Genomic DNA, 24,779 nt, shown 5'->3' with positions numbered 1-24,779 from the left:
GGGGGGGGGGGGGGGGGGGGGGGGGGGGGGGGGTGGGGTTATGGACATTGGGGAGGGTATGTGCTTTGGTGAGTGCTGTGAAGTGTGTAAACCTGGCAATTCACAGACCTGTACCCCTGGGGAAAAAAATATATTATTTGTTTATAAAAAATAAAATTAAAAAAAAATTATTAACCATCAGTAATATGATCAGAGAGATGAAGATACTATAGTCATTTTAAAAGATCACAATGGTATAAAAAAAAAGAAAATTCAGGAAAGTAATAGGTCTTTGAAATTTAAAACTTGTTAGCAAAAATTGAAAGAAGAATGTGAAGATTAAGTTGAGGAACTCTGAGGAAGCAGAACAAAAAAGCAAAGAGATAGAAGCTGGAAAGAAAAAATAAGAAGATTAGACAGCCTGTCCAAAAGAAGGCAGACATCTGAATTACAGGAGCCCTAGAAAGTCAGAAGAGGGAGAGTGGAGGGGAGGAGATCATCAACTGTGTAACTCAGTATTTCCCAGAACTAAAGGGCCTGAGTGTCCAGACTGAAGAATGAGAAATGGTAACAGCCTCAGAATTCTCAACACTGGAAGCTGAAAAACAATGGAGCAATGCTCTGAAGGAACATTGTTTCCAAGCTAAAATTCTATCCCCAGCCAAACTATTCATCAAGGGGAAGGACAGAATAAAAACTTCTCACACTAGGAAAGTCTTAAAATATTTACCTCCACGTTCTCTTTCTCAGGAAGCTACTAGAGGATGTGCTCCACTAAAAGAAAGGAGTAAACCAAGAAAGTAGAAAACATTCTGGATATAGGAAACAGAGAGGGTACTCAACAGGAATCCCCAGGCTGAAAGCTTTGCATCTGCAGAGAGGGCCCCTGGACCTGACCAGAGCCAGTCAGAAGGCTCCACTCATAGAATACCCGAGGTGAATGAAGGTTACAAGAGGCAGAGCTGCAGGAGATGAGATAGTTATAAATAATACAATAAACTAATCAATTGTCATAAAACAATTTCAAGGATAAGAAAAAGCACAGAAAAGAAAAAGTAGTCATGGTTTATTCCATGGCTCAGCTCAGAATAGAAAACTTAATCAAAACAAAACAAACACTGGATATTGAGCTCACCAAAATTAAAACTTCCTTGGGAGGATGGGGGAATCAGAAAAGAGGACAAGAAGAGATGAAAGAAAAGAAAACCTTTGTCTTCCATAATAGGAGGTCAAAAGGTCATGTCTAAAACTGAAAAATCAAGAAGTATCAATACATGCTTGTTACTTATAAGCATGGAGGTAAACACAAAAAGAAACTAAAAGAGTTAAAGATTGTTGTGTTTGGCAAAGTACATAGTGGGACTGCTGTTTTTCTGAAAAAACCTTGTAGAAAAGTTAACCATGTGAAGGAGTCACTTTGGTGAAAATAAAACCTTAAAAAAGTGAATGGGTTATGAAGGATAAAGTAGTGACAGCCACAGCAGACAACTCTGAAAAAGCCAGACTGTGAAAGACAGCGAGAGAGATGGGCAGGAGGAGAAGGATATGGATGGTGTGGGTGCTTTAATGTAGGAGAGCGCACAGCAGGACCATGCGCAGATGGGAACGATCCAGCTGACCAGGGAAAATGAAAACAGGAGGCTGGAGAGTGATGGATGGAGTCTCCCACTAACACCTGCTGGTAATCTCCCTACAGGCAGAGCACTGCTCTGACAGGCATGGACAAGAGGATGGGGTGCAGCGACTGGAGATCTGTAGATTTGGGTACAGAAGGAGAGAAAAACTCTCTTTCCTCCTGAGGCAAGGTTATCAGTAGAAAGTTGGGGAAATAGGACGCTGAGGAGGAAAAGTGGAAATATGACCCACTCTTGCCAGGGGAGGGAGGATGGAGAATGTCACCAGCAGCTGTAGCTACTGTGCATTAGAAGAATGCCTAGTGGAAGGTGTCATCTTTAATGCCCCACGTGATATCCTAAAAAATGCTCAATAACTGGATCTTCTAAAAAACAAATCAATGCACAGAAAAAACAATGTTAGGAAACAAAATATTAATGACTGAATAATAGAACTATAGGTTTTCTTCTCTTCCACCACTCTCCAGTTTTCAATCTTGAAAAGTATGCATATACTATATCATAATGGAAACAGTAATCTTTATTTTTCAAAGGGAATCCTAAGCTTTGGTTCATGGAACTGAGTAGCACATACTGATAATACTGTGTTCAAGAAATAAATGTTTATAGCAAAACATCAAAATAACTTAAATGGTCATTCTTCAATGGAGAACTGGTGAAATAATTGTACCACATTTATACAGTTTGAATCCTATGCAGTTGTTAAAAAAAGAGGAAGTCCATTATATGCCAATATCAAAGCATCTCCAAGATATAAGGATAATAGATAAAATAACAGTGTATACAGGACCTACCATTTTTATGAAAAGAGTTACTATTAAGCATAAATTTTTATACAGAAGCATCAATAAAAAGAATGAGTTAGATGTATACAGTTGCCCTTTGAACAACATGGGTTTGAACGGCATGGGACCACTCGTACACAGAGTTTTTTACAGGACACCACTGTAAATGTGTTTTCTCTTCTTTATGATTTTCTTAATAACATTTTCTTTTCTCTAGCTTAACTTTATTATAAAAATATAGCCTATAATACATATAACATACAAAATAACAATTGACTGTGTTATCAGTAAGGCTTCTGCTCAACAGTAGGCTATATGTAGTTAAGTTCCTGGGGAGTCAAAAGTTATACACGATTTTCGACTATGTAGGTGTCAGCACCCCTAACCCCACCATTATTCAAGAGTCAAATGTTCATGCTGATAAAGAAACATCTTCAAAATATATTACTAATTATAAAATGAGGGCATACAACAGTGTATACAATAGGCTTTGATCTTGAAAAAAATACAAGTGACTATACATGTAAAATGCATCATACAGAAACGGGCAAGGGTAGTTGCCTCTAGGAGGGGACTTTCTTCAAATAATGGTATTGTGACTCATCTCACAACCAGAGGAGCAGCTGGTTCATACCTCTATGAAAGTACTAAGTCCTACAGTACCTGTTCGAGCATCAAGATGGAGTCTCGGAGCACTCCTTTTAAATGATGGGCCTGGTCTTTTTTCTTTTGAATATTTTCCACTCTTGACACCATATCAGAGGCTAAACTGGGGAAAATAAAAAAACAAAACCTTAAAAATCGGGAATAGCTTCTGATCTTTCATTTCTAAAAACCATTCATGTCCTATAACTTTGCAAATAAACAAAAAAACTTTCTGACTACAGAACAGTTAGCAGATCCAAATCTCTAAACCAGAATTAAGTTTTCTACAACTAAAGAATTATTGAAATAATAACAGGTTGGGGGGAAAGACTTACTGTAAAGATCTCTCTTCTTGGAGGTGGAGATGGTAAAAGGACTGAGCAGCATATTCTATCTTTGACAGCTTCAGAAACAGCATCACATTCAACAGAACTAGGAACAGCAAACTAGGCAGAGCAAATAATACCTGGTTAATTCACTCTCGTCCAGGCCTAAAGCTCGGCTCATATAGAATATACACACAAAACTCTAAAAATGTATGTTGTTCTAGAGTAGTTTCCAATTATTACTATTTAAATCAGTTATTCCTATTTTATTATATGAAATAATTATATTTAGGTATTAAATAGTGAAGAAAAGGTTGAAAAGTAACTAGAGTGACAGTAAAGTCCTCAAAGAAAGCAGGTTGGGATTGTCCCTGATATCTCTCTTCTCTGGGAGGAATCCCAGCCAGACCTGAGGTGCAACCACCAGCTTAGAAATCTACCAGATAAGCTTTCCAGATCTATTTTTCGGTGCCTCTAGCTTAAGCAATTATACACCCATAATGTTGCACTTCAAAAAGGAAATGAAGATCAATATAGACTTGATCTTACATATATGAACTGGCACCTTACTCCCATGGAAAACCAAAACATATTTTTTAAATTACTATCCAGCAAAAATTTTTTCTAGTTCAACTTAGACAAAGGAAGTATCAAATCCCAAATATACATGAATGTTGTCATATATAAAATGTTACATGCTAATGAACTTGCTCTATTTGTTCTCACAGCAGACTTTCAATTGATGGATATATTTCTTATTATACATACATGCAAACAGGTAGGTGGCATCATATCTTATTTTTTCTGTTAAAATATTGGCTTACCCTTAAATATATATAGTATTCATCTGTACCTGCCCAGAAGATGATTTTGCTAAAAATGAGACCTAAGGTAAGAGCAAGAACTGAAATCGTATGTAAATCAACATTTCAACATCTGACTATAAATTTTTTGCATAGTACCATAAAAGATCACTGATAATATTTAATATTCAAAATTGTCATAGCAAACCAACTTAAGGAACATATGAAAACCTTTTGTATATCAAACATTTTCTACATTCTAAAATCTATATTTAGAAAAAGCAGCTGGTATGAGAACTTCATTCCAAAAAATATTCACCAAGAGTGTATCACCCAGTCAGAACCAATTCAATTAAATCTAATTGACTACCTCAATACTCAAATACAGCCGTGTAAAAAATAGTCTAAGTATGTCTTCCTGAGTAGATTCTTGCTCAAGACCTACTAACTCAATCTCTGGGACTGGAGTCTAGAAGTCTGCATTTTAGAAAGTGATCTTAAAGGGTAAGAATCACTGGTCTAATTAAATAGTGCAAAATAACACTATTGGGATCTCACCAGCTACATAAATAAATATTCTCTTTAAGTTTATGGAACTTCCAATAAAAATCTATGATGGTAGAAAAAAGTCAGATTAATTAAAAAAAACATTAGTGGTGTCTGCGTGGCTCAGTCAGTTAAGCATCTGATGCTTGATCTCAGCTCAGGTCATGATCTCAGGGTTATGAGTTCAAGCCCTGTGTTGGGCTCCATGTATGAAACCTACCTAATTAACTAACTAATTAATTAAAAATATTTATTGGCTGTGTACTTGGCATTTGCTCAAATTTAGTAATTCCCCTGAAAATAAAAAACTATCAGATTGAAGCATATAAAATTAATGTTTTTATAGATTAGTTTTTATATACTATATATACAATATATATATATAGTATATATATACTATATATATTTTATATATACTAATTTTATAAATTAGTCAAATAGTGGCAATTTTTACACAAGAACATACAAATCCAAATTCTTTTAGAAACTATTAAAAGATATGTGAAGACACAAGCAAAATAAGCACTCAAAACATATACTTACAAAATACTCATCACCACAATAAGGGCAATGTTATAGCTTTCTATTTCCTTTTTCTTTCCTGCAGATCACACACAGAAAAACATATTAGAACAGGATTATGATTAACACTGGTTAAAATTTAATTTCATTTGAAAAGAACTAGAGAAGAAAATTTTTACATGATTTGTAAAGACAACTTGATGTAAATTCCCAACACCCTTTGTTGATTTCTAGTATCTTCACTAATTTGAAACAAATCCACAAAAAGAAAACCTACAACGGTCCTACAAATTCAGCCTATATTAAAAATTAATTTGCTCTAAAATAAGCAATTCAAAGTATCATGTATGATCTCTAGCTAAGTTCCATCTCTGCAAATAATGTTTAAGCTGGGTTTTTGTACAATGCTTCTCCCCTTAAAAAAGTTTTTTAATCATCCTCACCTGTTCTCTGTTGCCCTAACTTTTAAATTCCAAAACTAAAATATTATTAAGCTTAAATAGCAGATAAACATTCACACTAAGATATAAGCCTTAGAAGATAAATTGATAAGTAGAGCGGTGAGAAAGAAGAGAGTTTTATAGCTCTGAGAGGGAGGAAGTAACAGTAGAGACAAGGTGTTTTCAAAATTGAGAGTGGGGATAATAAAAGTCAAATTCCATCTTTGGAACTTTTTGGACTGGACCTGAGAGTACATAAGAATTAAAAACATACAAGCACTTTAGTACTCTCAAGGGTAGAAATCAAATGTCTGTATATGCGAGGTCAAAAATTCTTGAGTGAAGCATCTAGCAGCCAGGGACAGTGCTAGGGACTGGTGACTTGGGGAGCACGTGCTCTGTCTATTGGAGAAGCTACTACTAAGCTCTGACTGATTTTTGCTGTGAAGGGATTTGAGTCCAGAACTGTCAGATCTGAGTTTTCATATAAAAACATCCAATTTTTAAAATATCACACGGGCCCCAAAAAATACATCGACTGGCCATATGCCTGCCATTTTGCAACTGCTTCTTTACATTTATACATTAGTTATTTTTAAAGAACTCAAACATTATCAGAAAAGAAGAGGAAAAGTGAAAAAAAAAAAAAAGAAGAGGAACTTCTGACATGTCTATAAACAAGACACATACTCCGCTTGATGTAAGTAAACTATAATCTTCCATCTCTGTTTACCCGATAGCAGCTACCTGAAATATCCCCTCTGGCATCTAAGCCCACATCTCCAGAAGAACGCTGAGAAGAAAGTTTAGGAACTGTTTCTGCTGTTCGGTTGAATGTTCGCCTTCTCCTTCTCAAGCCACTAAGTTTTCCGGTGTCCTCAGTGGACTGATTTAACATAGATTCTTCCATTAACAAGTCTGATTCTATGAAGGAAAAAAGAAAGCTTTAGACAGTGGAGAAACTTCAACTATAAGATACAGGGGCAGGAGGGGTTGTTTTGTGTTTAGGGGTTTGTTTTGTTGTGTTTTTTTAAGCCTTGGTAACTTTAAGTTCTCATGGCCTAGATCCAAACCTTACTCTTAATAAAAAGTTTTGGAGGGTAAAGTGATCCTATAATGAGGGGTCACTACTCTAGGAAGAATTATCTATATTAATAAATGATGGGATCATCAGAGCAAATTCACCATGTGCTATATTAAATATTAACATAATGATTTCAGTTATGAAAACAACAGGCTACCCACTTACATTGGCGCATTAGAAAGACTTCCAAGATATTTTGTGGTAGTTGATTGTCAATATCAAAGGAAGAAGTAGCATATTATAGGTCTAGTTTTCAATGAGGGTTTGTAAAAAAGTAAGTCCTAATAAGGAAAATCTACAAACAACAAAAAAACCTCATTTTTGTCATTTGTTTCAACCTTTCCTTCACCAGATTTTTTATTAGAAGTTCATTATCCAGTGGCCAAACTAATTTTTGAATTTCATTTTCTTTGCTCCTGATTAAGAGTTTAATAATGAATAGCCAAGAGAGAAGAGCAAGGAAAATAATCAACAAATTAGATGATGAAGACTTAGTTTACCCTGAACTGACTGACCCTGCTTTTCTTTAACCAGAATTAATTATAGGGGCGCATGGGTTGCCCAGTCATTAAGCATCTGCCTTCAGCTTGGGTCATGATCCTGGTCGTGGTTCTGGGATCGAGGCCCGCATCGGGCTCCGCACTCAGCAGGAAGCCTGCTTCTGCCTCTCCCACTCCCCCTGCTTGTGTTCCCTCTCTTGCTGTCTCTCTCTGTCAAATAAATAGATAAAATCTTAAAAAAAAAAAAAAGAATTAATTTATAGTCATGTATATATATATTTTTGTCATGTTTTATTTTAAGGAATATCCAAATGTAACAACAATATCACTTCCCCAGTCTACTACCCATCGCCACCAAATCCATACATGTACATGATACCTACCATTGCTAAGTGGTCCTGTGTAAACCCAGGGAAGCTGCATTCCTAAGGACTGCGGGCGGGGTGGGGGGAGGCACCAAGGAGCACAAGTACGTATTTGTGATCAAGTTACACAGTCTCTCACTGCAGTCAGCTTCCTTGGCTCCTTGAAGAGGCTGTGATAGCTCCTAACTGTGATCTTGGACAAGTCACTTAACTTCTCTCTCTTTCAATATTTATTCTTTAGTAAAATGGGAAAAAATAACAATACCTACCCCACAGGTTTCTAAGGGACTAATATTTATCAAGCACACAAACACATCTGGCATATAATAAACATAATGTAAGTGTTTGTTAGACCAATTAAAATTAAAAGTTTTCAAATTCCAAGTGGGGTATCGTTAGATGTTGTGAGTCAATCCAACATCATCTACTAGTTCCAGTTATGAAGCCAAATGAAGAATCAATCTGTTTTGTTAATAAATACTATCTTTACAAAAATAGATAAATGAAGAAATTTACAAACCAAGCTGTTTGAAATAGTCCTCCAAGGAACTCCAGGAATTCTTTTCAATTAGAGATTTGATAATGGCCCATGGTTGTTTTCTGTATTTCAAATCAGTGGAAACTCTAAGAAAATAAGGAGGAAAGAAGAATAATTCTTTAAAGGAAAGAATTTAGTTCTATTAACATTGCAATTAAGTGTAAGATTATATTCAGTGGAAAGCCAAAAAGACTCAAAATCATTAGATCATAAAAGAAAATTTGTTCACTGATAAGGACTTCTTAAAAAATTGCTGTATGCTGCTAATAATAACTTCATGAAATTTTCCTTCTAAGTACTTGGCATTTCATTTTTTTCTATCTCTAGCCCCGAGTTTTCTTTACTTAAATAGCAATAAAGGCTCAAAATAAATTCTAAATTTCCTAAACGCCTTTTATAAAAAATCTCTAGTGGTCATAAATTAGGTGAAAGTAACTACATTAGCTAAGACCAGGCAAAGCCCATGGTGGGCCATCACTATCTTTGATGCTCAACCATTTCTGATTTCCCATTGCAACAATGTGCTAACCATGTGCTCCTGACATTAAATAGGGCCCTGTGACTAGTTCTGGCCACTGGACTGTGAACACAGTTCTACAACTTTCTCTTCCTGTAGCAACAGCAGTAACACATATTCTGGATTGTGTTGCTCCAGGATGTCAAAGCACTCATTACCATGTGGCCTTGAGTGAGGAACCCCATTCCTCTGCTGACATGGACATGTAATCTGAACAAGGAATAAAGCTTGGTTGTGTAAGGCTACTAAGATTTTAGGATTGATATGTATGTTCCAGAATATAATCTCACCTAGCCTGACCAAAACACTCATTTACAATAGCTCACCTCAGCCGGCATTTCTGTTTTGAGGATCGGATGATATGGTATCTGTTCAGGGTATAGAAGTAATCATGGTAGGGAACATCATGTGTCAGAACTTCTGAATCTACCAAATAAAATTGTGCTTCCCGACTTTCTTTATACAGTGTCTGCCAAAATAAGATTTAAAAAAATTTTGCATGTACAAGTTTAATATATTAAACTCCTTGCCAATTTAGAATATATATAACTAGAATTCCTTCTCAAACTGGAAAAGCCTCCATGTTGGCTGTGCTGTCTATGAATTGAGAAGATAGGATTCACAGAAGTAGATTTTGCTGCCTCTCTGCCATTTCATTGCATAATCATTTTTTTCTTTCTTTTAGGTTTGAGGAAGAAAGAGAAAATTTATAGTTTCTTGTGTATGTTATTAGTTTACAAAGAATTTTAAATGTTCCCGATAGGGGAATAATTCAAAATTCAATTGAACGAAGCGAGGATCCACTCCAAAATTCTTAAAAATTTAACAATCGCCCTTCACCAAAATAGTGAAGGAAGAGGATGACCAAAGAAAACACAGCTTTCCCAAAACAGAATTTGGAGTGTTTGATGACCAAGCCTTCCTCATTTTAATCATAGCTTTTCAAGGTTATCAAAGACCCCCATATCAAAATACCAAACATTTCTTAAATGTTTGAAAATCTTTTGAAAAAAAAAAAAATTTTAAGTCCTTTTTAACATTGGGCAAAAGCCACAACCACAAAACTAGTTCAGATGTTAAGATATTTTCTATTTGCAGAACAGATACATTACACTTCAATACAATTTGGTCAAACACGAACTCCACTAGACAGACAGTGCTACACTGGCCACTGAGGAGAGCACTGAGTATCTTATAATCTCTTCCCATACATCACTGCTGCCTCTAGTTATTTGGCCCTAACTCCTGATGGGATCCTGTAATTGGATTCCAGTACTGTTCTTTTTAATACCCTTTATTATGAAAAAGTTCAAACATACACAAAAATAGAAATGAAGTGTAATGAAGCCTCACAAACTCATCAACCAGCTTGAACAACATTAACTCTTGCCAGTCCTGCTTCGTCCATATCCCATCCCCACACTCCCTCCCTCCACCACCATGCTCTGCCTGGCTAGATTACTTTTAAAGGATACCCCAGATACCAGTATAATTTTATTCTTAAATATGCCAGTGTATCTCTTTATAATTTCTTTACTGTGTCTTTAAAATATACTCTTTTCTTTAAAACATAGCTGCAATACCACTACTACATATAAAAATTAGCAATTCCTCAAATCTCATAAATATATTTTTAGTTGGTTTGTTTGAATTAGGATTGGGTTGATTTGGTTGATATGCTTCTTAAATCTCCTTTTAATCTGACAGTTTCTCCTCCCTCTTTTTTTTTTTTTTTTTTGCCACTTATTTCTTAAAATCGTCTTGTAAACTGGTGACTGACAGGCATCTTCTCTCGCCCCACACATATGATATTTTGGAATACTGACAGAGTAGACATACCTGTTTTTCAGTGGCAGCAGTGCACTTTCCAGTAAGTGGATTATTAAGGACTATAGTGTAGGTCATGGTTCTCAGTTGATCACCTCCAGGTTCTACTTTCCAAGGGGTGGACACTACATCTAATAACAGCAAACATAAAAAGAGAGTTGGTTCTAAAAATCTGAAGAGTATGACTTAAAATGGAATCAGAGGTAGGTTTTTTTGTCTTATTATATTGTTATATTATTATATTATTTTGTACATATTATATTGTATTATTATATAATTATTATATTGTACACCTGAAATTAATATACAGTGTTATTATATTAGCCTCAGGTATACAATATGACTCAACAATTCTATACTTTACCTATGATAAATGTACTCTTTTTTTTTTTTTTTTAAGATTTTATCTCTTTGACAGAGATCACAAGTAGGCAGAGAGAGGGGAAGCAGGCTCCCTGCTGAGCAGAGAGCCCCATGCGGGGCTATGATCCCAGGACCCTAGGATCATGACTTGAGCTGGAAACAGAGGCTCTAACCCACTGAGCCACCCAGGCACCCCTATGATAAATGTACTCTTAATCCCCTTCATGTATTTCACTCATCCGCCCCCACACACCTTCCTTCTGGCTACCACCAATTTGTTCTCTGTATTTAGGTCTGGCTTTTTGTCTCTTTTGTTCTTTGTTATTTCTTTTGTTTTCTTAAATTCCGCATATGAATGAAATCATACTGTATTTGTCCTTCTCCATCTTATTTCACTTTGCATTATACCCTCCACGCCCATCCCTGTTGTTGGAAATGGCAAAATCTCATTCTTTTTTATGGATGGGTAATATTCCATTATATATATCTACACACACACACATATGTACCATTCTTTACCCATTCATCAATTGATGGGCACCTGGGTTGCTTCCATATCTGTGCTATCATAAATAATGCTGCAATAAACATGGGTGTACATGTATCTTTTTGAATTATTGCTTTCATTTTCTTTGGGTAAAGATCAAAAAATGGAATTACTGGATCATACCATAATTCTATTTTTAATATTTTCAGAAAGCTCCATACTATTTTCCATAGTGACTGCACTAATTTGCATTCCCACCAACAGCGCACAAGTGTTCCTTTTTCTCTACATCCTTGCCAACACTTGTTATGTCCTGTGTTTTTGATTCTAGCCATTCTAACAGGTGTGAGATGGTATCTCCTTGTGGTTTTGATTTGCATTTCCCTGATGATTAATGGAAAGAAGTAGTTTTTAATTATTTCAATTTTTATTTTTGGACAGTTCTAACTTCCTTATGACTGTTATCATTTCAACACTGAAGTAAAATTAAACATAAGGCACTATTCTTGTATATGACATATTCCACATCTTTGATTCATTTACTTCTAAACTGTCGTCTATTAATACACTTTAACAACAAATTAAAAGTTGTTTCATCTGGAGTCTTCATTTTGAAGCTCCCAGTACCTGGAAAGAGAAGTAATGGCACCTGCCTTATCAAACACAAACAGAACAACTTTTTAACATTCCCATTATTAAGGACAAAACCTTGAAAGACATTTGCCATTATGTAAAAACAAGACTCTCAAAAAGAAGAAAAATTAAAAAAAAATAAGACCTTGATCCCAGCTTGTGGAAAAACCATGTTAATAAGAAATCATGTAATGTTAATAGCTTATCTGTCAAAATCTTTAATCAAGGAGGGAGCTATGGAATATAAATAACTATATAACATTTCTATAGTAAGAAAGCTGTAAGAAAATCTCTTTGAATTTATGGCAATATCTTGGTTAAAATTCTTATTTGCTTAATAATAACACAGTGAGGAGCACCTTGGTGGCTCAGCCAGATAGGCATTTCCCTATGGCTCAGGTCATGATCTTGCGGGGGTGGGGGGACTGAGATCTGCTCATGCTCAGCAGGGAGTCCGCTTCTCCTCCTCTCTCTCCCTCTGGCCCCTCCCTAACTTGTGCGCTCTCTCAAAAAAAAAAAAAAATCTTTATTAAAAAATAATAATAACACAGTGAGTAAAAACATACTTTGAACAGAAATATATTTTAGACTATAGCACCATACAGCAAAGATCATTTAACAAGGCAAAGACTAGGAATATACAGGTAATGGCATCATGAACTCTTTTCAAAGATTTGACTAAATCACCTAATGCTGTTAGCACTCAGGGACTTAGGCAATTAGTATGCTTGACTGCTATTTGTTAACATCCTAAAATACAGATGCCTTTAACTAACCCATTACCCATCATCCAAACAAAATGAAGCAAGCTTTATGATATAGGCAATTTTACTCCACTTCTTTCATATAGCTGGGTCTCCAGATTTTTTGAAGGACCCCAAAGCAGCCTTTTCAGTATCTGAAAAAATCTTGGAACTAAAAAGACAGCATCACAAACTATAGAATCTACCATGCAAAATTCTGTAATATATTATATATACACACTATTTATTTATTTATGATCTCTACACCCTATGTGGGGCTTGAACTCATGATCCCAAGATCAAGAGTTGCATGCTCTTCTCACTGAGCAGCCAGGCACCCTTAACATACAGAATTTGCTGTAAAAAATAATTTATTTAGTTGTATATGAAAGAAGATCAAAATTTAATCTAAAATAATTTTCCAAAAATTATTCTGATCATGTCAGCCTATTTCAAGAAATTATACAAATAATCCATTGCTAATTAGCAACAGAATTTTAAGATATCACTGAATTCTGCTGTTAACAAAGCAACTATAAACAAGGATAAAAGTATGTCTTCCACTTATATTGTCACCAACGTCACCAACAATCCTACTGAATATCGTGTATCGGAATATCATATAATTCACAATATTTTTGAATAATCAAGCCCCCCAGTACCTAAGTAAAGCTCATCATGACAGAAAAATTGGGGATGAAATTATAAGAAGAATGGCAACAATATACAAAGGACACGTGTCATTTTGATATACTGAAATAAAGTAATAAAAAGCAAGAATTGCAGAATACTTTATGAATCCTTTGATGTAATAACGTTTTAAAAATTGGTGAGTCTTCACACGCATTAGGATGGCTATTTTTACAAAGACTGAAAATAACAAGTGCTGGCAAGGATGTGGAAAAATTGGAATCTTTACACATTGCTGGGGGCGGGGGGATGTAAAATGATGCAACCACTTGGAAAACAGTATGGCCATTCCTCAAAAAGCTTACCATAGAATTACCCATAATCCAGTAATTCCATTCCTAGGCATATACCCAAGGGAACTGAAAGCAGGGACTCAAACAGATATTTGTACATCACTGTTCACGGCAGCATTATTCACAATAACTAAAATGTAGAAACAACTCAAAACTCCATCAATGTATGAATGGATAAGCAAAAGGTGCTATATATACATAATATAATAGTAATCAGCCTTAAAAAGGAAGGAAATTCTAACACATGCTACAACGTAGATAAACCTTGAAGACATGCTAAGTGAAATAAGCCAGTCACAAAGGAACAAATATTGTGTGATTCCACTTATAAGAGGTACCTAAAGCAGTCAAATTTATAAAGACACAAAGTAGAATGGTAGTCATCAGCAGCTGGGAGAAGGAGGAACGGAGACTTATGGTTTAATAGGTAGAGCTGCAGTTTGGGAAGATGAAACAGTTCTGGAGATGGATGGTGATGATGTTTGCATAATGTGAATGTACTTAATGCCACTGAATTGAACACTTAAAAATAGTTCAAAAGGGGGGGTGTGCCTGGGTGGCTCAGTGGTTTAAAAGCCTCTGCCTTCGGCTCAGGTCATGATCCCAGGGTCCTGGGATCAAGCCCCACATTGGGTTCTCTGCTCCACGGGAGCCTGCTTCCTCCTCTCTCTCTCTGCCTGCCTCTCTGCCTACTTATGATCTCTGTCTGTGAAATAAATAAATAAAATCTTTAAAAAAAAATAGTTCAAATGGTATATTTTATGTTATGTACATTTTGCCACCAAAAAAAAATGGTGAATCTTGGGAATGGCTATATGGGTTTTATTATACTATTCTTTCAACTTTTCTAAAGATTTATAATTTCCAAAATTAAAAAGCTGAATAGAAAGACTTAACACTGAGTTTTGAATTATAAAAGTAGTGTCACACAGCTGTAAACACAAATTTAAATAAATAGTTATTTAAAAGCTCCTTAATTTAAAAAAAATCTAATAGTACCATCTTAGTGCTGAAATTAGATTAAATCCACAAACTGACTTTACACAAATCTTTCTGTTAAAAAAGAACTATTTCTTAATATTATTAAAGAGAAGTCTTTGTGGGGCACCTAGATGGCTCAGTTGGTTAAGTGTCTGCCTTTGGCTCAGACCAATCCCAGAGTCCTGGGATGGAGCCCCATATTGAGCCCCACTTCGCCTTCTCCCTCTGCTGTTCCCCTGCTTGTTCTCACTCGCTCTCTCTCTCTCTCTAATAAATAAATAAATAACCTTTTTAAAATAATAAAAATAAAAAGAAGCCTTTGAACCCCACTCTCAAAACACTGAACTTTGATTACCAGGTAACAAGTTCAGAAGAGAGCAGAATGGTGCGCAATCATAAACAAATCATCTCCTTGGGAGCAAACCTTCTGACTAATTCTAGGTCTAAATAGCAACATTCCTATTACTGTTTAAACCTGTAATTAGCCAGAAGCCTTTGCTTCCAAAAGCCACTTGTAACATCAGATAGCAAACGTAGTGACCCATATTGAAGCTAAATATGCTATCAGACAACTAATACAGTTGTGAGTCAAAGAACAAACTTGAGGGGTGCCTGGCTGGCTCAGTCAGTTAAGCAGCCTACTCTTGATTTCGGCTCAGATCATGATCTCAGAGTCCTGGGATTAAGCACAGAGTTGGGGTCTGTGTTTAGTATGGAGTTTGCTTGAGATTCTCTCTTCCTCCCCCTTTGTCTCTCCTTCTGCTCTCTCTCTCTCTCTCTCAAATAAATAAATAAGATCTATTTTTTTAAAAGGAAAGAAAAGAAAAAGAAAAAAAAAAAACAAATTTCATTTTGTACCAGTTAGTTCCTCATGGAACTTTGAGCCATTAAAATGGCAATACAGTATCAACAGGCATCATCTTAGAATATTAAGAAAAATAACATATCCAACCCTTCTGAAATATCAAGTTCTCTAGACAGATATGAATAGCAAGAAAATACAAAATAGATTCAGAAGAGATATATTAAACATAAGCTACTGAGGGAAGAAGAAAATTTGTATCCCCCAAATACTCCGCATTCGTAAAACTAAAAGAACAGAAAAAAATGATTTTTTTAAACATGAAATTCTTAATATAATCACAGGGCTCAAAAGCTATCAATGATATAATCTACAAATATAGTTATATTTACATAGGAGTTGCACATAAAGCAGTAATATGTAATGGTTAATAAAGTGGCTGAATTACGAACTATATTTAAATTGACTGTAGAATAACTTTCTCTTTGACTATATCAAATGACTCAACTTATATGAATCTCTGCTGCTGTTTGCTATATAAAATTATAGCAAGCTAAACCATGTGCTCCCAAAGTTTATAAAATATTCTGGAATATTTAGGATAAAATCAGTTTCAAACTACTATAAGCTTATTCGAGATGTTTACCAAAATAGAACTTGTAACACATAGAATCCTTTTTAATTTTTTTTTATTTATTTACTTTATTTGATAGACAGAGATTACAAGTAGGCAGAGAGGCAGGCAGAGAGAGAAGGAAGCAGGCTCCCTGCTGAGCAGAGAGCCCGAAGAGGGACTCGATCCCAGGATGCTGGGATCATGACCTGGGCTGAAGGCAGAGGCTTTAACCCACTGAGACACCCAGGCATCCTAGAATCCTTTTCATAAGTATAACTAATTTCTTAGCTAGAATCTTTTTTCTTTTGTATTTTCATTGAGATATACCATAGACACTGCGATCAAAGAGTATAGCTCCATGAATTTGCACAAAGAAAACACACCTGTGTACCATCACCCAGATCAAGATAGATTTTACCAACATCCCAGAAGTTCCCTCCCACTCTCTACCCACCCAACACTCCACACAGTAAATACTATGCTGATTCTGTGTCCATAAATTAGTTTTGCCTGTTTTGAACTTTATATTAAGAAACCATAGTATGTACTCTTTTGTGTCTGGCTTCTCTAGCTTAACATTAAATCTGTGAGATTTACGAATACTGTTAAAAGCAGCAGGAATTCGCTTTTTTTCATTACTATATAGTATTCTTTTTTGTAAACACACACAATTTGTTTACCCATTCTAGTAACTGGTGGATATTCGGGCTGTTTTGTTTTGGGACCATTATAAATATGCTGCCATGAACACTATAGTACATGTCATTCAGAGCACACATGTATCCATTTCTGAAGGACACATACTTACTGGTAGAATTGCAGAGTCAGAGAGAATTTTTATGTTCAGCTTACTGCCAAACCATTTTGCAAAGTGACTATACAAGTTTATACCCTACTAGAATCCAATTGCTCCACAATAGAATCCTTTTAAATAAGGTTCAACCCAAATGAACTGCTACATTAATAAATAAATGGAGTTTTAGTTTCAAAGAGTTTGAACTTAATTGTAGGTAGGATCTGACTAGTTGAACAGTTAGTCAATGCTCACATGTAAATTTAACCAAAATGCTTAAATACCAGTTTATATATCACCAAAATAAAATCAAAGCCTTATTCCCCCCACCAACAACATATATCATTAATATAGGCTCAACTCTTAAAGGATAACAAAATTCTCCCATATTTATCATTAGATAAATACAAGACCAACCGATTATATTCCTAGAATTAGCAAATCTCTGCATAAAGCGTGAACTGGTGAAGAGCAATTCAAACATTCTTTCAGCACTGATATGAAAAACACGGTTGATATAAAGTCGTCCATGAAGATCTTTCTCAGGAACATTTTCTGGGGAACAAACAAAAAAAACACAGGACTGAAAGGGAAGAAACCAAGGAATGGTAATTTCAAGATTTTGTTTTGTTTGTTTTGTTACAAAATGATTTTTAAATGTGATTACAATGATCAGCACATTCCAAAACACTATTAAAACTCTAAATTGGCATTATATACATAGGTACTGTATGTAAGTATACATAATATATATCTAATGAAACTATATATGATCAATGTTTCAGTCACCAAAACCCAAAAGATATAAAAATACCTAACTTAAATGATATCAAACTCCCATAATATGTCACTCAAGAGTCTTTCAAAAGTGATAGGATTAATACTGGGACACACAGGAATGTATCTACCACAGCAATTAGCAGGACTTATTTCTAAATGTTCATATATTCAGTATATATTAAGTCATGAATGGCTCTAACACTTGTTGCACTCACTAACTTGGAAGGCTGAATAATGTTTCCAGCCTGATTTAAAGCTGACTGCCCCAAGATAAGTATCATCATATTCACAACCTATTCTCAATACCACACATTAAAAGAACTAAGAAGTCCTTCTGAAAAGTATTCTTCAAAGCTAAATAATGGAATACTACATTTTTCTGGGAGCCTGATAATGATAATGATGTTGAAAACTATTGGCAATAAAGAAACAATATCTGTTTCTCCTCATGTTCCCTGGAAACATTATATAAAATAGTCCTGCTTATAGGGTACTTACTGTAAGTCAGGCACTGTACTAAGCACCTTACAGTATCCATTCATCTTAACCCCACAGCAATCCTGGGAGATGGGTGGTATCATTACCATCTCACCATATAGATGAGGAAAACTGAGAAACGGATTGCCAGAGCTCCATAACTAGTAACTAACTGAAATAGAACTTGAATTCACTGCAGCTCCAGGGCACACAAACTTATCCTCTATTTTATACTGCCAGGAGTTTAATTTAGAAAGGAAGGGAAAAAGAAAAGGAAAGGGAAGGGAAGGAAAGGAAAAAGGAAAGGAAAGGGTAAAAAAAGAGAGAGAGAGAAGAAAAAAGCTAGGAATAAGAGCCCGGTAAAAAGGAAATAAAGTAAAGCAATCCAATATGAAATTTTAATGATTTCAGGACTGGGATTATTTATCTCAAAGATCATGCCCCATCAATACAGAATAAAAATTGTGAAAAGAGCTCCTCATGTTACAAGATATGCTCTAAAAATTAGCTGTGTAGAGCATCAGTCAATATTAAGCCCTTGGGAAGCAGTCTGGTCAAGTAAAGGCAGTAATCTAAGAATCAGAACAATTCTTCTTCCTTCATCCCAAGTATTGTTTTTTTTTCTCCCTCATTAAATAATTTGTGTCTATTTTGTTACAGGTGCAAAGAACTTAGGGATATCAGGCAGATATGGATTTACCTTTTCCCTGCAACAATACTATGTGTAGGCAAAAGCTAGTCACGGCAATTTCAAATAATGGCTCTTTTGATATAGAAATAAATCACTGAAATGAGGTAACGCGCTAAGTTTTTGCAAGATAATTACCCAATTAGGCTTGAGAAATAGCTTTTTCTGAAATAGAATATATGTTCATTGTAAAAATAATTCATATATTCACAAAGAAAGCGAACTAGTACAGGTGCTTCTATTGATCCTGCTCGTTTCCCTCAGATCTTATCCCAATTTGAATTACATCTTTATTGGCTTATTGACTTGTTTATTGCCTCTCTCCTGCAGAAGAGTCCAAGTTCCATGTGAGTAGGGACCGTGTCAATTTTAAACAACAATTTTAGTATATCAGGTACAAGGCATGTAAGTATTAAATTACTATTTTTAATAAATACTGAGGATGCTAAAAAAAAAAAATACCTTCGGATCAATTTTTATTTATAGGACTATCATTTTACAACCATATTTTTTAGCTTTTTATCTTGAATAATTTTTGATTTACAATTAATGACACCAGGTATTATTCCCACCCTTTCCCAGTAATGTCCTTTTTCTGTACAAGGATCCAATCCAAAATGTCACTTTGCATTTAATTGTTTTATCTCTCTTGTCTCTTCCAATTGTAACAGTCCCTCATGCTTTCCTTGTTTTTTAATGGCCTTACACACTTGAGGAACCCTGGTCAGGTATTTTGTAGACTGTCCTTCAGTTTGGGTTTGTCTGTTTTTTCATGATTAGACTGGGGTTGTGGATTTGGGGAAGAATGCTCACAGAGGTGAGGTGCCCTTCTTAGCAAATTCAGGGAATCCGGGCTATCAGTGTGATTTACGATAACGGTACCCATGATCACTTGGTTAAGATGCCGTGTGGGAGGTTCTTCCACTGTAAAGTCACCATGTTCACTTTTCCATGTTCTGTTTGCTACAAATGAGTCACTAAGTTCAACCCACCCTCAAGAGAGGGAGAACTAAGCACCACCTCCTAGAAGGGGGAGTATCTATGTATATTATTTAAAACTCTGTAAGGAAGACTTGGCTTTCTCCCCCATTTACATATTTATTTGATCATTTATATCAGTATGGGCTCATGAGTAGTTATTTTATACTTTAGGTTATAATCCAGTGCTATCATTATTTATTTTTTTGCTCAATTTTTTTTTTTTTTTTTTTTTTTTGCTTTGGCCATTAGGAGCTCTTTCATTTCAGGTTGACTCCTGACTCCTTTTTTTTTTTTTTTTTTTTTTAACATTTCTTTATTTCTGGCCCCAGAGAAAACTCCAGCCTCATTTTGTATATTCCCCACCTCAGCCCTAGAAGCCTTCATTTCTCTAAGGAGTTCTCAAACTGCAATTTTTCAAAAGTAAGTTTCTTGTTCCATTCATGAAGGAAAGAAAATTACACTCATATAGCCATTTTAACATATTTTCATATTTCACTTAAACTCCATTATTAGATAAATTGTTCTGTATTATGACTGACAAAATAGAATTCGTGGTACTACTGCTAGAAATTAATACCTTTGTATGTAAATTATTTCAAAGAAGTAAGGACATGAAATAAACTATTTCCACCTGGGATTATTTATTTATGACATACACAGTACTTTAAAGCCTCCTGTCCAAGTAACATCACCAATAATATTGCTGTAACTATGAAGCTAGGAAGTAGTGTATCAAATAGGGAAAGGAACACCACTCAACCTGGTAGTAGGTTACTATTTCCAATAAAGAAGAACTATTTCTTGAATTGAAAATATTCAAACCTATCAGTTTGAAAGTGGCCAGTGGAAATGATGGGAAGAGTGAGACAGACAAATAAATATGAGAAGGATACGGGCATAAAGGAATAAAACATATGTTGATAATGTTTAAAGGGTTCATGAAAAATGTACAAGATAGATATGCAAGAACAGCAGATGATTTGGAGTTTGAGTAACTAAGAACATACAATTTGTTATATCTTCTATCTTCTAAAAACTGGTGACCGGCTGTCTTCTAGACTCAAATTGAGGCCTTTCTTTGCATCTGAAAACCCAAGTTCAATTTGAGAGTGTTGCTCAAAAACCTGACTCAGATAACTATGTCAGGGTTACCTGGTTTAGTCTCACGGTGGCTTCCCTGATGTGCTAGACTATTTTCGTGGCTTTTTCTCAGCTTTCTCCAGAGGTCTACTTGTCCTCACCTTTAGTAACCAATAAGCATCACGTGATATTTGATTCCTGCTTTTCTTTGCTTGACTTTCCAGTTCATCCTATTCTGTCAGCTATAGGTCATGGATTCTAATTTTGCTATTCTAATGTGCCCCTCCCCTAGGCTAAGCTTTGCCTGACTTAGCTTCCATTCTCAACATATGTGACTTTGGTTAGAGAATCCTGTCGCACGTTCTAATCCTACTATATACAATTAAACTTAACTCTGTCATGACACAGCCCAAGGGTCTTAAGCCATCAGCCAGCTTGTCAGCTTCCACCTAAGGCTCTACCTCCTGGGGCAGAGGTTTCACAGACTATCCATGACATGAGAGAGCAGGGCAGGTGAAGAAGTAAATCCTAACAGCAACAGAAATATTATCATGACCGAAAACATGGCCATAAATTCCTTGTACTTGTAGATATGGATACATTGTGTCAACTCATCTTCACCTACCAGGAAACCCCTAGCACCTTCTCATAGGCTCTGAACCCTTACCCAAAACTGGAAATGTAGTTAATAAGCTGAAGAAAGATTATCAGCAACAACATTCCAGATAAAGATGGTTCTACCTCTTATTCTGTGAAGTATTATATGTCAAATTTTTAAGTTCATCTATGGTTTAACAGATTAAAACACAATGCTTAGCATTTTGTTCAGGAGCTGGCAGCCCAGAACACATGTCCAGAAGGATAGAAATATCCCCAAAAAGGCACCCTTCAATCTTGGTGGGTTCTAAGCTGTCTACCATAGAGTGAGAACATTTAAAAAAGAAGACAGTCAAAGCAGATTCTAGGCTAAGTTTCCAGATATGGGCTTCAATTAAACTCTACATCAAAGGGAATGAACTAGTTGTTTCCGGTCCCTCCGTGAGATATTCCATGATGCTCTGCTCTGCAGATTCCACTCAGGGATACATGAGCCTAGAGGGAGTCTCTACTTCAAAATGGTCCAGTGCCCCCCTCCCAAAGATTACAATCTCTAGGTGGCAGAAAAGAGGAAAAAAGGAAATCCTCTCATTTTCTCAGGCAGAATGCTCACAATGGTAGATCAAAATACTATCATTTTAAATAAAATGATGTTGGGTTTAAAATAATCTGCCATCTACCTAACTCCCTCTAAATCCACAGACAAATTTCCTGCGATGGTTTACTTCTTTGAACCTTTCTTATTTTCCTCAGATCACTGATTTCAAGTGTCTTTATAACCTCACAACTTCCAGAAAATTAAAAAAAGATTCATTATAATATGCATTTAAATATGTCTGATAAGCCTGAGATTTTGGAATCTGCTTAGTTAAAACAATACAAGTACTTGATTTATTATGTAATGATAATCTAATAAGAAAGAAGCCATCCCATGCACCTTAAAGAAAACCTCCACAAAAGAAGGCCCAATGTTACATGTAAGGTCTTACTGCTGTAAAACCAGTCTTTAAAGGGATGCCAGTAAAGGAGGAAATGGGAACAGGGCTCACATGCAATGCAGCAACTACGGTACTGTTAATCTTAATTTCTAGATATGAATGCATCTTATATGAGATTTAGTATTATCCTTTACGAAGCTTATCGTTAATGTTAATCTAATAGGATCAATAAGGATACTTCTTTTTAAGGACCATTCTTACGAAAGAGCAGGTAAGAGAGGAGGAAAATAAATCCCTGTTTTGGCGTCACTTACCTATCTGGCCACTGGGTGCCAGAGTAGATCTTCCTAAAGTCAGAGGTTCAGCCAAGCAGATTACTAATTCACACGGCTGCATACCAAAGCATGAATGGTAAGGACACTAAGAGAGTCTTCTCATTCATGGAGCTGAATCTTTTTTTTAAAAAAACCTCTCAATTATCTTTTCAAAAGAACTCAACAACTGTCTTCTTAATGCATTCTGTGATTTTTAGGAACTACTGAATTTTTATTTATGTATTTAAAAGCAATAGATTTAGTTCTCACTAAAGATCCTTGATACAGTGTTCCCAAACCAAAATTGATTCAGATTTGGTTTTCATAGATTTGGTCTTGGTTTGCTTTTAGATTTGGATTTGATTTTAGATTTGACTTGGATTTAGTTTTGGTCTTCATGGATTTGGTTTTCACTATAATAAAAGCTTCAGGGTTTCCCACACCAAGTCTCATCTGAGCAGTACCTGGAGTAGCAAATGCAATCATATCCCACAGATCCAAACCACTACAATGTCCCCATTGTTAATATCCTGAGCATTGCTGGACAGAAAACGGACAGAGCAAAATCCACTGGCATTGTTCTCTTTCCTGAAATTGGAAAGTAGTCACTCTTCTGTATCTTTCCCCATGTCTCCCCACTTCACAGACTTCAGATGTCAACAATCTAACAGTTTAAAAACAAACAAACAAACAAACAAAAAGGTTCCTTAAAATGCCCACTTAATAAGTATGATAAGCCCCAGCTATTAACTTAGAGAAGGCAAAGAGACCATGATTTCTTATGAAGTTTCTTTTAAACAATTCTCTACTTTTGTATCTCTCTCTCTTTTTTCCCTTCCTTTTTTCTTTTTTGTCAGTAGTGAAAGAAAAGTACAATTATGGTGTCTGGAACACTATGCAGGTTTTTACTTAGATTTGCTTTTCCGTTGCTACTGCGTCATCTTCATTGACTCAAGGCCTGGAATTCTAAAAGTTACATGTGATGGAGATCTCCAAATTCCAAGCTTCTGAAAAGTGGAGATGGGTGAGACCTGGCAACTTCTTTCTCCTATTTTCTATTAACTTCCACCTTTCTTTTGGTTCTTTATACAGTGACAATGTGTCTAATACAACTAAATCCTCATTCTGTACTCACCCAATACAAACATAAACATTAAAAGACACAACAAATTTTATTAAAATTTATAAGAAATTCTCTACCTTCATCAAGAGAATCTGAGGTGCTGCTTTTATCCAGAGAAAGATATTCATTTTTATTCAAGTCCAGTGATTTTGACGGCACTCTGCTTAATCTCTTTTCTGAAGTTAGTAAAGGACTCTTTTTCATCTGTTTCTCATTTGGGGGTTCCTCTTTCTCTAGCCCCTAAAAGGCAAATAATCCAATTTAAAAAACAGATTATTGGCTTAGATTTTAAGGAGGAATCTTTAAAAACAAAAATGCTTTGAAATGCAGCTCTTTGGAAAATATGTTATTTTTACATCACATTTCCAATATAGTCCATAAAATATTGATAAATAGTAATATATTATCTTATAATATACTTACATATTAATGAACAATAAACTTATGAAGAACATCATATAAGAAGAACTCACAGTTAACATCATGTGAATCACTTAAGCAGAAGGGAAAGGGAAGCAGAGGACAAAAATAATGGAAGAGCAGTTTCTTTGGGGTAGGCAAGGGAGCGGAATCAAATCCAATTAGTGTCCCCAGACAATACCTGCCCCATCATCTCAAGGAAGAGAACTCCCCCATTCTCAAGACCAGTAACTACAGGGAAAAGGGAAAGAAAATAGAAAGATAAGAGTCACATAAGAGTACAGTAGAGGAGATTGGATTAATAGGAAACGTTAATTTCATAGCAAACTTGAAAGAACACAGTTGGCTTTGCTGTTAAGGGATTAAGGAATTGGGCATTAAAAGATATTCAATATATGATACTATCTGTACTTTCTGGGGTGATTTAATCAAGACACATCATTTCCATAATAAATTTAATGTTAGGCAT

At 35.4% G+C, this 24,779-nt stretch overlaps 1 protein-coding gene across 4 annotated transcripts in view; it reads right to left on the bottom strand.

Moving 5' to 3' along the window:
• The window catches only part of GRAMD1C (GRAM domain containing 1C), a 97,612-nt gene that overhangs the window by 5,615 nt on the left and 67,218 nt on the right, over positions 1-24,779 (bottom strand). For all 4 annotated transcript variants that reach the window (XM_032852244.1, XM_032852245.1, XM_032852247.1 and 1 more), the window contains 9 exons: positions 23,968-24,130; positions 17,330-17,467; positions 10,524-10,642; positions 9,011-9,153; positions 8,150-8,253; positions 6,428-6,604; positions 5,262-5,319; positions 3,379-3,489; positions 3,062-3,167 (listed from right to left, as the gene is read on the bottom strand). In XM_032852244.1, coding sequence (XP_032708135.1) covers positions 3,062-3,167; positions 3,379-3,489; positions 5,262-5,319; positions 6,428-6,604; positions 8,150-8,253; positions 9,011-9,153; positions 10,524-10,642; positions 17,330-17,467; positions 23,968-24,130 — 1,119 coding nt within the window. The remainder of the gene's footprint in view (positions 1-3,061; positions 3,168-3,378; positions 3,490-5,261; positions 5,320-6,427; positions 6,605-8,149; positions 8,254-9,010; positions 9,154-10,523; positions 10,643-17,329; positions 17,468-23,967; positions 24,131-24,779) is intronic.

This window comes from Lontra canadensis, unplaced genomic scaffold (assembly GCF_010015895.1).
Source record: "Lontra canadensis isolate GAN:19392208 unplaced genomic scaffold, GSC_riverotter_1.0 scaffold6, whole genome shotgun sequence".
Classification (NCBI taxonomy): Eukaryota; Metazoa; Chordata; class Mammalia; order Carnivora; family Mustelidae; genus Lontra; species Lontra canadensis.
The sequence above is the reverse complement of the archived record's forward strand: the minus strand, read 5'-3'. Positions and strand labels throughout refer to the sequence as shown.